At 52.2% G+C, this 13,866-nt stretch overlaps 1 protein-coding gene across 1 annotated transcript; it reads right to left on the reverse strand.

Moving 5' to 3' along the window:
- Positions 1–3,347: 3,347 nt before the first annotated feature.
- Positions 3,348–13,118, reverse strand: BCL2L11 (BCL2 like 11; the record flags this gene model as incomplete). The annotated part of the gene is made up of 4 exons (XM_084283387.1): positions 3,348–3,372; positions 3,825–4,388; positions 8,153–8,265; positions 12,677–13,118. 3 exons carry the CDS (start codon positions 13,116–13,118, stop codon positions 4,299–4,301), a joined length of 645 nt encoding a protein of 214 aa, XP_084139513.1. The 3' UTR covers positions 3,348–3,372; positions 3,825–4,298.
- Between the last annotated feature and the right edge of the window lie 748 nt (positions 13,119–13,866).

The raw sequence follows: 13,866 nt of genomic DNA on the forward strand, positions 1-13,866 counted from the left end.
GAGCAAGGGGGTGAAGCACCACTGCTGCTGCCGAAACAAGCCCTGGTCTCACCTGGATCAATGCCGCGGCTGGGTTCCCGGCAAAGGGATGCATGCTGATGCCTAATTAGTGATTTGGGCACTGCACTGCCTGCCGGGGCACGGGGAACCACCTGGGTGGGCACCATGGCTGCGACACCAGCTGAGTGATGCAGAGCACTAGGTACAAATAGGGGCGCGCGCATGGAGCTGTGTGTGCATGGAAAGGGATGCGAGGCTCTTCGTTTCTGCCATTCCCTGCTGCACGTCGACCTTTCCTGCTTCATTTCGCGAGCTTCACCATCACCCCGTATCTGCTCCTTTTGTGCTGAGAGCCCCATGTGAGCGATCACAGCAAAATAATTGCTCCAAACCGCGCCTGATGCTATCAGTTATCTGCCATCTATTATCTGCGGTGAAATAAAGGCAAAAAGAGCAAGCGCGCGGGTACGCGATGCAGGACCCAACCCCTCGCCCTCGTTCGCCATTGCTGACCCTGAGGCGGATCCGGCCCTAAAATATTGGGGAGGGCTCTGAACTGGGGGCAGGAGGGGGCTGAGGAAGTCATTTTCACTCACAGGTTTTGATTCAAATTTAAAACAAAAACACAAAATTTAAAGTAATAGCTAAAAAAAAAATCTGAAACTCAGATGACTCAATTGGGAATCCTAAACAGTGTCTCAAGAAAGAGCTTTCCTTGCAAAACCCTATTAAATTAATTAACAAACTAGATCAATCACAGGCTAGCTCTCCTCATTTGCAGGCGTTTAAAATCACCAAGAATTTCCTCGCAAATGGTTTTTGAAGAAAATAGCTTAATTTAACAGATGCAGTACAGCACCAGGAAGTTGAAAGCATCTCAGACCAGAACAAAGCCTCCCCACAAGCCTGGAGCAGCCTGCCGCCACACCTTAGGGGGAATTGGTGATAAAATGGCAATTACCTGTGTCATCATCACCCTCCCCCCCAACTGATACAAAAATCCCCAAAGAAAGCAGCACTCATGACAAATAGTTGAAAGTTTTATTCATATAAAACTCATATTATAGAACATAAAAGATTGCATCTTAAAAAAAAAAAAAAAAAAAAAAAAAGATCTGCAATTATTTACAGCAGTATTGCACAAGTAAAGTGGCAATTACCCTGTCCAAAATTCATCAGTGCAAAACACAAGTAAGCCAGGGAAATTGCAATAAAAATGCTACATATGCTGGGTCCTATGAAATGAGTTAGTAATTAATCAGGACATCAGCGTGCACTCCCATTGTACCTGATGCTAAATCTGGTCCAAGGATCATGGCTGAAACACAGGAAAACGTGGTTTTAAAAGGGACTGAGAAAACTCATGGAGGTGGAGAAGCCAAATTGTCACTGAATGTCACTAATGCTGACATCTTATATGTGCCTAAATCACTAGGGAAAGTGGCACTTAGGCACTTAAAACCAACAAATCTTTTGTCCTACACAGTGGTGGCTGCACTGAATCCAGCAGGCAGTGCTGGGAGGTTGATCAGTTGCATGGTCCATACACACCAGAGACCTGGGGCCAGGGAGGGGCGAGACACAACCTGTGGAGGAACTTAAATAAGCAGAAAATAAATATGCAACCTTTCTGCAAGTTACAGCATTATGGAACAGTAGAGTGCATTAATTACACAGGGGAAAAAAAAAAAAAAAAAAAAAGAAAATCTACAGTATTTACCAAGTTCAACTCTAAAAAAAAGTTTAGAAAAAACAGGATTTTTTTTTTTGCTTACTTATAAGCTGTACAAAACTTACACGAGAAAGGAAAGGGACTACATTGCACACAGATATTTGGCTCAGATGATGAAAATAATACGGTGCCCTACTCTAATAAATATTCAGGTATTTACAGTTACCAGAAGAGGAGAAGCATAACACATGGTGCGAGACCATCCAGCAAATCTGGTTTCTCCACAACCACAGAAAACTTCATTGAATCATTTTGGCAGAACAGAGCACAGGCTACAGAGGCTTAAAATGACCCCCCCCACAAAAAAAAAATCCATCATCAAACACAGCTAAAATGTGTTTAATCACTATTTAAAAACACCTTTTTCAGAAATTTTACTTTATTTAAAAAAACAACCCCCACAAGCTTACAGGGGGGTGAAGCCTGTTTTTTTCAGGGGGCTGCTTTTTCCTCTGTCAACCTTCTTTCCTCTATCTACCTTCTGGCCAGGAAGGCTTGCAGGGAAGAAGCCCAAGCCAGCCGGTGCCAACACCTCGGGTTCTCCCCCATGGACTCATGGAGTTTTTCCATGGCACGGGGCCGGGAGGATGGGGTAAAGTGCTGGGCGCCGGCCGCAATTCTTTGGTGTGCTCCACGGGACATGCTCAGGGCAGCGCAGCCTCCAGCCCAGCCAGGGTCGGTGGGCATGGCAGTTGCTCGCTCTCCACAAGTGCAGAGGTTCCCCCTCTAAAATACTCTTCTCAAGTCATCCCTGCAGCCAAGGGGATCCCACACAAGATGCTTGTCTTGCAGGACCAGAAAAAAAATAAAAAAATACTAAAATTGCTCCATAATCCTTCCAACGAGTGCAATCAGGGGCACGCAGCCACCAATGGGTCATTGCCTACCAGCCAGTGCATAGAGGTCAGATTGTACAGCTCTTCCAGCATGGAAACACTGATCTTCACACAATGGCACTCAGAACAGCTTCTCCTGACACATATATTGCAACATAGTAGGAAAAAAATGCTATTGTGGGACTGGGTTTGATTTTTCTTCTACAGTGCTGGAGAAACCAGAACTAACTGCAGCATTTGGAAGGTGATTTTAGGACCATCTACACCAGCCAGAGGGAAGAGGACAGCTTTGAAGGCAAGAGAAGTATGTTTGTGCATAGATACGCGAGCAGTCGGAGCAACTGCATGCCCCAAAAGCGCCTGCTGTGCAGAAGCATCCCGCGTGAGATGAACCAGAGATGGTGGTGGGGCCTCCATGGGCAGGGTCACAGATCCTGCTGCTGCTGGTGGCCTCCTGGGCCTCTCATAGAGCTTCCTGAGCCACACGGGATGGTCTACAGCTGGGAGAGGAGACAGGGCATTGTCCTGAGGCAACAAACACCCGCTGAGGTCTTCCCAGGTGGAAGGAAGAGATGTGGCACGTGGAGAAGACCTTCCCGAGGCAGTCAGTGGGGAGCAGACCCAACGCTCCATGTCGAGCAAGTCAATGATAGGTCGGTGACACCTTAACAGCAGGCACGTGCAAGTCCATGTCCTGCAGCACTGCCATGGCCCTTCTTCCAGCTGGATCCCCTCACAGGAGCCTTCGGGGTCTTCATCTCCATGCCCGTACCTGGCTGGCTTCTCCCATCGTCCTGGTCCTGTCTGAACAGAAGATCCCAGAAAACATCCAATGTGCCACAAACCCTCCTGGGTTTAACAGCAACACACTAACCATGCCTTAAAGCAGTTCCTGGAGTCAAACAGCAGGACCTGTCTCTGGGTGCAAAACTGCAGTGTTTTGGGAACTGTTTTAACCTGCCTCCAAGAATGGTTTATTGCTGAATTACTCAGTCACCGTTATATATTATAATATACAATACAGAAGCATTTTCACACGTCTTATAGAAAGAATTTCTAAAAAAAGGCAACCTGGTGGATTGTTTTTTGTTTGTTTGGTTGGTTGGTTGTGATATTTTGGACCCTGGGAATCTGACAGCTAAGTCTTGAAATTCAGAATTTAAAAAAAATTATATATAAAAACAATCAGTCAGCAGGAAATAGGCTATTTGCATGATGCAAATGAATTTAGATTTGGGGTAGCATTAGGTATTTACAGGTAAGAGAAGTGCTGATTGAAATCCCTCTGCCCTTCTTCCCTCCTCATCCTCTTTGGCAGCCAGGAGGAGGCGGCAGCGCAGTGGCTGCAGCACAAACTAAGGCAGCTCTGCAGATCAGCTGGCTCCGCTGTTTTTTTGGGAATATCCAAGAAGAGCTGGTAAGTTCCTGGAAGCGATGATGGAACAGGAGTCAACCATCACTGAGTATTTTCCAAGTCCTTTTTAAAAAAGAAAGATTTTTTTTTAAAAATTGAGAGAAACACAGTAAACACCACTCTCAGATAAAATCCAGCTTCGGGGAGTCCTGGCAGGTCCGTGTGGGAAATTCACCCTCATCCAGCCATCGTGCGTCCCAGTGGGGAGGGCGGCTTCGAAGTGCCAGGCTCTGGCACCAGCTCTTCTTCATCTTTTTTTTTTTTTTTTTTTTTTTGGAAGAAGTCATCAAGTCCCAGTGCCCCGTGCCGCATGGCGTCACTGCATCCTCCAGATGAGGCGGATGATATAATGCAGGAGGCGCAGAATAATGATCTGGGGGTTTCCCACGTGGTTATCCAAGAAACCCTAGAAGGAAAACAAGGTAAAAAAGTGACTTTAATTCCCAACTGCACAGCCCCCACGAGACAAACACCTCCTGCAACACTGCCTGGACGTGGGAAAGGAGGAGGTAGACATGGCACCTTCCTTGCCAGTCTTCTCCCCACAGTGCTGCTGCGACTACAGGAGGTCTGCATTTACCAACTGAGCTTGTTTCAAGAAATTTAATACAGATGAGACTCCAAAATTTGTTAGAAGCGGTGGTCGAAACCAAGATGATTTTAATTTTGCATTTTGACCGTGCTGAACCCTAGCGAATGTTTTTTGAAGCAAACAAAATAGTGGCATGAAAAACTGCATGGGAGCCTGCCCTGACAGGCAAACACAGAGGGAAAAGATGAAAAGACAGACCCATTTCAATGCCATCAAGTGCTTTACTGCTAGAGAAGCCACTGCTGACACCCCATCTGTGCACCAAACCAAGGTGAAGCTAAAACTGCTGCAAAAAGACTATGCCCCCATGCCCACCCTCTGGGACTGCTCCTGCCCACGTTGAACTTAAATTGAACCAGTTCTGTGAAAGTCAACTCAAAATTTCTTCTGAGCAGGGACAATAAAACACAAACAGGGCAAATACCCCCTGATGCTTTTGAGCAGGGCTGAGCAGGCACTTCTCAGCTCCTGCAAACGAAACCTGGAAGCAGAGATTTCACAAGCTCAATATCAAGCACTTTAAATAAACCCAGCTACCTTCCATGTTTTCTTTCAATAAAAAGCTTTATAATACTCAGAGGGCCGAAGCTGCCTGTTCCCATGCACATTTGCCTCACAGGCTCAATGGGGACATGGCACTGTCCCCCCTCACGTGGGAAGCATGTAACGCTGCCGGGGGGCTGAAACGTGGCAAACAAGCAGTAAGCCCTGCTACAAGAGGCAGGGAGGTAATAATAAGAAATTTAAAAAAAAAAAAAAAAAGGAAAAAGTAAGGACCCCCAGCAGGAAGAGCAGCACCAGCAGGTCCCTGCTGATGGTGGCAGCTTTCTGCAGGTTCAGCTCTGAGGGCTCCAGGCGCTGCTCATGGGACACCATGAGCCAGCCATGGCAGCAGAGCGCTTCTCCTTGAAGCAAGTTTTTCTTCATTATTTCACAGCAGCAATCAGCACAGAGCATTGGATTTTTGAGCTTTTCGCCTTTTTCAAGCATTGAAACAGAAGCCTCAGTGTCACCACCTCTCCTTCTCTGTGCTGTCAGAAAGCGGTGCAGTTCGGGCTATATTTAGTGCAGCAAAACCATGTCCGTACATGCCCTGAAGAGAGAAATCACGCTGTTTACACCGATATGCAAACTTTTCTCTCTGGCACGGGGCCGTGACGCACGCCGAGCACACTCGTCACCTGCAGAGGATGCTTCAGCACCCTCGAGCTGGGAGGAGAGAGGGCAAATGGCACAGCTTTTGGCATGCCACATATCCTCCGTGTAACAAAAGCCTCGGTGTGGAGCTGAGCTGTGTGGCAGTAGAGCACTGTGGCCGCTGCTGTTTGCTCAATCTGCCAGCAAGGACAAGGAGGGGGTTGATGCTGAACTGCCAGATTCCCACTCGTTTTGCCCTGGGGAGACTTTAAGGGAAGGCACAAAACAAAAGAGGGTTGCTTTTAGGGACCCCTGCACTCCTCCCGGGTGCAGGCCGGGGCAGAGCAGCAGTGCAGACCCGTCCAACAGCCCCGACCTGTCTGGCGAGAGCTGTTTTGGCACCACTCTTAGTTCCCCATTTCTACCCTCGCCGCGGCTCTGCGCTCAAAGGGCAAACCCGAACAAGTTGGGCTGCGCCCACCGCGAGGCAGGAACGAGGACGAGGACAGGGACATGGGCTACAATCCTCCTGTTCCTCCCTTCCCAGGTGCTGTGCCACTGATCCAGTCCCGCATGTGCAAGTTTATTCCTCAACAGCACGCTGTTTGCAGCGGGAAAAGACAGTGTTTCAGGGAGCAATAGCCAGGCACAGTGGGAACAATAAATCCACAGCAATTACTTAAATGCTCTGCAAGCCGCTTGTTTCTGGATGCAATAGACAACAGGAATTCATCAGATTGTAATTAAGCCCGCGGGAGGCGATGCTACTTTGTCCTTGCCACCAGAGAACAGGGGAATGCTGCATTCCCCTGTGGACCTGCACAGCCCTCATCCACATGCATGGCAGCAAGGGAAAATGAGAGCAAATCCACAGGGGAAGCCGCTGACTCCAAAGCAGGGGGTAAAAAAAAGCATAAATTCAAAAGAATTAGCATGACAGGTGACTCGATGCAGGGGAGCACTGGGATGGGTAACCACAAGCAACCAGGACGCCGCAGTAGCTGTTGCAGAGCACCTGAGCTACAGACACTAAGGAACTACTCAGTGCTCTCAACCCAGCCAGGCAGCAATAGGCACAGCCTGTATCACATCCTTCTGATGTTATTGCAGGCATTCGGTGTTTTTAGGGTCATGCATGACAAGCCACACTAATGTCATCTAACAAGCCATAAGTGGCCCTGTTTCAGTTCTTTCCCCAGATGAGCGGGTTGGATGCTCTGCTGGGAACCACTGCAGGAGCGCAGCTGAAGGAAACCCTCCGCCACGCAGCGGGTCACAGAACACGCTCAGGTGAGTACAAACCACGCAGGATGCATTTCTCACATCACCCACAGAGTCACATCAAGCATGGGCTTGCAACAGAGCAGCCTAGCATGGCAGAAAAGTGGGAGCATTCGGAAAGAAAGTGATGTACAAGTTGCAAGCAAGGCAGTGCTGAAAGGCTGTGGAGTAGGTGCCGGACTGCAGCAGCTTGGTGCCCATTTTGGGGGAGAGTTTCTGCCTGAAGGCAGCTGTTGTACAGACCCTGGACGTGGTGAGGAAATGCTGCGGGGGTGACTCACGAGCTGGGGAGGATGGATAAAGATCCGGGTAGTCAGCATGTCGTCACCAACGCCTCTACTTCTGACTCTTCTTCCCACAGACGAGGAAAAGGAAGAGTAGATGGACTGGAAATCACATGTACGAACACGCAGCCATGAGAGATGTACAACAGGCAAGTTACTGGCTAATGTTCTTCTGAAAACTACTGTTACTTCATCTCTCTTGGTGCTGGCTTGTTTCTTATTTGTATTAGTGCCACCCATTTTTGTTGCAACACTAAAGGTGAGACTTCACAATCTTATAAACACATGCTTTTTGAAGGAGCTCCTGTTGTCAATTGCTTATAAGCTATCAGACAGGTTCATCCCTGTCTGCGACCAGGACACACGTGATCCTCTGCAGCAGCAATGTGGGCACTGGACAAGCTGGGAAGCTGTGCTGGCTCCCAGCACGTTTCCCTTAAAACACCAGCGCTGGAACCCAACAGTGCCAGCCTCCCAGCACGGCTCCTTTTGATGCTGTCCCAAAACCATACCTGAACTTTACTTGCTTCAACTTTTAGATGTCTTTTTCCCTCATCACCACCAGGTTTGGTCCTAACCCAGCAGCAGACCATGCTTTACTGGCTCTTGGTACTGGGAACAAAGCTGCAATAACTGAAAGTCTCCGGTCCCAACTCGCTGGTGACTCTGAGTGCATTTAATGACACTGCAACAGCGGACAACTCCGCAGCGCAGGCAGCACGCCCCTGCACCCGGGTGAATGCAACCACCCGCGCATCCTTTTCTACATTTGAGTGAACAAAACACTTGCCGCAGAGCTAGTTTCCAGATATGATTAAGCTTTTCCCTTTTAGAGACTAAGTGTAAAGAAATGGAAAGTAAAAATAAGAAAATTACCCTTCTTGGACAATAGGAGGCATTGAATTCATCTCCAATGCGCCGCAGCTCCTGTGCAATCCATATTTCTGGCTGTATTTCTTCTGCTAGCGAGTGAGACCGCCACCTGGAAGCTGCACAGAACAAAAACAAGCATTTGAAACAGATGAACACGAGGGAAAAAAAAAAAAAAACACAACACAACAACAAATACTCTATTAAACCCAGAAAGAGTGCAACTGTGAATTGATGTGTACGATGTGTATTGTAGACAGGTTTTAATTCCATATTGGTTGTCCATTACTATTAGGCTTTTATTTATTAATTTATTATAGGCTTCCTATTGGAGCGCTTCCTGTGGCACATCCAAGCACTGGTTCCTTCTTAAACAAGGAGGAAAAGCTGAGGAAAACGGAGCTGCTGCTCTTCAATTTCTTTCCCTAGCAAAACCTTATGCCCCCCTTTCTAAACCTAATGATTTCTCGCAGGCAGAGCAGCAACTTCTTCTGAAACCTTAAAAAACCTCTGTCTTGATAGTTTAATCTAATTCTCACATTTCTTCTCCAAACAGTTCTGAGGCATCCAGCAAGAAAAGGAAAACAATTATTTTTGCCATGCTAAGAAGAAAGCCACAACTGGAGAAACTGCACTTTGAGCAAACTTGTGGATTTTTCAGCTCCCCAACAGGACTGGAAGGCTCTGCACTTCAATTTTTACGTTCCAGCTCTTCAGCAGAAAATAAACCAGGCGCAAGAAAATGGCACTGGCTAATAAAAGAAAAAAAGAGCTAATACATCAATTACACAACTATACAGAACCAACCCCTTTAGTCTCCATTTTAAGAAGTTTCTGAACATGTGATAAAACAACGCATAATGCCCCAAATATTTGAGGGGGAAAGAAACAGCCTTTGACCCAGGCGAGCCCTGGTGCAGCACCTGTGCCACCTCTGCCCCCTCCTGCCACGAGAAGCTCAGATTTGAGCAAGAAATGCAGCCTTAAGAGGGAAAAAAAAAAAATAAATAAATAAAACTACCAAAAAAAACAGCACACAAAACAAAACAGAGCATTTCACAAACTTGGCACGAAAGCTTAAAAGGACTCGCGAGGGAATACAAATAGCTTCCAATCTCAAAATATTCAAAGGATTAGTAGGGCAGTTTAAAAAAAATAAAAAAATAAATAAAAAATTAAATAAGAAGTCTGGCTCCGACCTGACTGGAAAATTTATTTCTGAGCCAAGCTGACACTGCTTGGCTTGGGGAGCTGTTTTGTTTTCACACTGTAGTAGCGCAGGAGCGGTGCCCGCTGCCTTCCCGGGGACGGCCCCATGCTATTTATTTCCCAAGCTGCTGAATGAAAGGTGGCAAAGCCTCGGCGCTCCGGGAAGGCACGCGCGGGATCCAGGCCTGTCTGAAACACCGCTGGCATGAAGCGGTCCCGGCATGGCTCTCCCGCTCGCTCCATCGGTCCTGCCCCGGCATCACACCGCCGCAAGGGCACGGTGGCTGAGAGTGAAATCGGGCTGAGGTTTTCAGAAAGGACTTTCTGCGGCACTGCCGGATCGCAATATCAAAAGCGTCCAGTCATAATCGGTTGCAGAAACAGTCAGAGGAACTTTCAGAGCGTGCTTGGGGTGGCCACAGTCATACTGGGAGCTGACGCCGCCTGACGCGAGGGGAGGCGGCCCCGGGCCTCAGCCCATCCACGCGTGGTGGCTCCTCCAGAGCTTCGCCTCATGGAGGCCAAGGGACCAAACGACTGCCCAACAGCTCCATGGGCCCTAATTGCCCTATTAAAGCAGATGCCATCAAGGGAGAGTGGCAATGTCTCCCACACCCCCCAACTCGGTAAACATACAAAAGCTTCTGAAGGCCAGGAGGTCTGTGAGAAGCTTCCCTGGCCAATGCTGCCAGCCAGGTGGGACAGGGCAGCCTGGCGGGGCAATGTTGCTGTGTCCATGTTTAAAACCCAAACCGCGTCCACCTTTGGGGTTGCATAATTCAAATCCCCTTCAGGAAAAGCCCGTAAAACACAGGAAAACAACCTTGGATGAAACACCAGGTCAGGCACGCAGAGCTCCACCGCACCACTGAGGCATCAGAGTGTGAGCAACACCCAGCCCACACCGCGCCAGCACAAACACACACACACACCTCCAGCTTCTCGGTTTAAGGTTTCCCCGTTAAATTCACCTCTCCTGCTGATGGAGGATTTCCCCCTGTCACGCTAGACTGACATGAAAGCACCCCTTTCCCTTTCCACCTCTCACTCGAGGCCTCACTTCAGGGTTCAGCGAGGGCTCTACTCACAGCAGCCGGGGGTTTGCTCTTCTCACACGCTGCTGGAGAACACCAAACAGGTTCATCCACAAGCAGTGAGAAGTTCACACTTCTCTCCCTTCTCTTGGAGGGTAGGAAAGCACATCAAGATCCCAACAGCACAGGGAAGTCTCATTTACAGAGCACCTGCTCCAAACACATCCAGTAAACCACGTACAAAACCCACGCGCGCACCTCCTGCTCCTTTAGACAGAGCTGCCCTTTGGGAGAGCAGCAAGCAAAGCAATCCGCTCCCATTGAGAGCCAAAGACTCGAAATATCAGCCTAAGATTCCTACGGCACCACCAAACAGCTGGGTTCTGGTCTCGGGTGACGTTATTTTGAGCACTCCCATGGGCAGGCCATCCCCACGCATGCCACTGCCCTTCTTTGCCACACTTTTTGAAGAAAAGCAGGCTTCTCCTTCTGTTTCCTCCTCCGTATCTCCCCCACTGCCCCGCCATGCAGTCTCCAGCATCATCTCTTTTGCTCACCACCACAGCTCCTCCTCCTCTTCTCCTCGAGAGCACCCTTCCCAGAACACCACACCAGCATTGCAAATCAGGGTGCTCCCCGCCTCCCACCCAAGAACATCTCCACCTCACACCCACCCTGTTTCTCACACACGGTTTTGGCCATTTCACACGCAAGAACACGACACCAACGCAAAATCTCCTGAATCTTGAAAGCAGACACAGCAAACCAAGAGAGTCTTGGGCAGAGCTGCAAACGCAGCCCTTGCAATAGCTTGCCACGCAAAAGTCCCCTCTCCTGCTGCTGCAAACACAAACCCATCACTCCACACTGAAACTTCCACCCTGCCTCCTCCCTCCTGACTCCTAAAGGAGCCGCAAAAACAACAGCAGGCTGCTTTGGGGGCAGCGGGCACCCATCGCCCACACATGCCCCCACTGCTCAGTCGGCATCTCCACTAAGACATGCACACAGAAACTCAGCACGAAGTCCCTCTGCTTGCTTCCCTCCAGGGGGATAGAGGGATTTCCTCGCACCACGTGGGAATCTGACGGCACGCACCCGGCAGAGGCAGAAGCGCGCAGATCAAGCGCTGGCAATAACCACCCCGTGTCCTCGCCCACCACGCAGAGCCCGTCCCCACCCCCTGGTCACAGCTGGGGGCCTGCAGCCCCTCACCGGGAATAAAACAGCCCCGTGCCTCCAGCTTCACAGGGTCTGAAAGTAGCCAAGGGTCCCTTGTACGCAGCTCAAGTATTTTCCACTGCCTTAAGGCTGTTTAGGATGATGCCCCTAGCAACAATAACAGAACAAAGGCTGGAGTAAAATCTGTGTCTCGACAACTTTCGCTGAGCTCTCTGTATGGATGTGAAAAAGCCAGAGCTCAGAAAAATCAGGGCAAACTTCAACCTCTTCCTGAAGTACCAGAAAAAAAAAGCTATTTGCTGCTTCAAAACCACCCGTGCCTCCGTGCCGCACAACTCCAGCATCCTTGTCTGGCGGTGCCACGTGTGTTTGCTACACAAGGTTGTGAAACTTGCATTAAGCTGTAATTACAGCAATAATGTCAGAAAATCTTTCCTAAGGGCATGTTACAGTAAGCACTCTGCAGCTGTAACCACAGCCATTAACCATGAAAAAAAAAAAAAAAAACAGATGTTTTGATCGCGTAAAGCTTGGAGCCGGCGTTTGTTATTCCCCAGGAAGCGCTACCTGCCCCGCTCCGTGGGAACGCGCCCACCTCCCTCGGGTCTCGCCGGGCGGAAGCCCAAAGGTTTCCTCCGCTGCCGGCGGGGAATTAATCACGGGGAGGAAAGGCAGCGCGCCGCGGGAGCCGGGCTGCGGCTCTGCCGCTAGAGGCTTCCACTGCCGCTTACCTGGCGAGCCGCGGGTAAACAGCCGCCCGCCACCGCGCCGCTGCCAAGCGCCCACTGCGGTTTCACCGAAACGAGCGGGAGCATCGCGCCCATGGCACCTCCGACCCACTGCCGGGTGCCGAGGGAGTTGGAAGAGGAAGCAGAAAAAGCGCCCGCAAAGCCAAGGCAGGGAAGCGAGCGAGCAGCAGCAGCACGCCTCGCTCAGGGCGGCACGAAGCCCCGCGCGCCCTCGCTCCTCGCGGGAAGCGCCGCGGGGCCGGAGCGCGGCCGAGCCCCAGCCAACGCGTGCCCGGAGCGCTGGCCTCGCGCCGCCGACACCTCGAGGGCTGGCAGCGTGCGGCAGGCGGTGCGCGCACCCCGGCTGGCTCACTCACCCATGGCGCTCAGGTAGTGGCTGACGGCCTGGCAGGGCGGGCTGGGGGTCTGCGTGGCCTTGTCGCAGCTCATGGGCGCGGGGCTGCGCTCGGCCTCGAAGGAGAAGTAGCCGCTGGAGGAGCGCGACAGCAGCGGCGACCTCCGCACGAAGATGAAGAGCGGCGAGCGGGTGGCGAACGGGCCGGGGCTGGCGGGCGGCGGCTGCGCCCGCGGCGGGCTGCCGGGAGAGACGGGCCGGGCGGCGGCCGACGACGACGGCGAGGAGGAGGAGGAGGACGAGGAGGAGGAGGACGAGGAGAAGGAGGCGGCCGCGGGGAGGCCGGGCAGGGCGGCGGGGGCTCCGGGCCTCAGCTGCGCCGCCGGGCCCGGCCCCTCGGCCGGGGGCAGCCGCCCAGCCTGGCGGCCGCGCTGCGCCTTCGCCTCGGGGGGCTGCTTGGCCATCGGGCTGCGCGGCGCCTGCGGGCGGAGCGCGGTGAGCGGCGGGCGGCCGGGGCTGCCCCCGCCCCTTCCTCCTCCTCCTCCTCCTCCTGCTGCTGCTGCTGCTGCTGCTGCCGCCCTCCTCCCCGCCTCCTCCTCCTCCTCCTCCTCCTCCTCCTCCCCCTCCCCGCCTCCCCGCCCGGCCCCATTGTTCTGCCCGCAGTACCCGCGCAGCCCCCCCGCCCTCCCCAGCCTGTCCTCCCCCTCCCTCTCCTTCTCCTCCTTCTCCTCCTTCCTCCCTCCCCTCCTCCTCCTCCTCCTCCTCCTCCTCCCCGTTTCTCCTTCCCCCGTCCCGTCCCGTCCCGTCCCGTCCCCGCTCACGGTGCTCCCGCCGCGCTCGGGGCTCCCGCTGCCCGCCCCTCCCCTCCCCTCCCCTCCCCTCCCCTCCCCTCCCCTCCCCTCCCCGTGTTTACCAGCGCCGCCAGCGCCGCCCCCGGCCCCGCCCGCTCACCTCCGCTGCCCTCCCGCGGGCGGGAACGCGCAGCCCCCCCCCCCCCCCACCCCCAGCAGCGGGCACGCGCGGCCTTGCACGCCCCTTGCAGCACGGGCGGCCCGTGAGCCCCCGCTGGCTGTGCAGACGCTGTTGCGCGATGCCACACGCCGCCCCTTGCACGCGCACCCCTCGCACGCCGGTGCTGAATTTTACTCGGAAACGAGAGAAGGGGGAGGAAAAAGCGGGGAAGAGGCAGGCTCGCTCGAGGCGTGCCTCGCC

The sequence above is a fragment of the Netta rufina genome (genome assembly GCF_964035555.1).
Source record: "Netta rufina genome assembly, chromosome: 3".
NCBI classification, from domain to species: domain Eukaryota; kingdom Metazoa; phylum Chordata; class Aves; order Anseriformes; family Anatidae; genus Netta; species Netta rufina.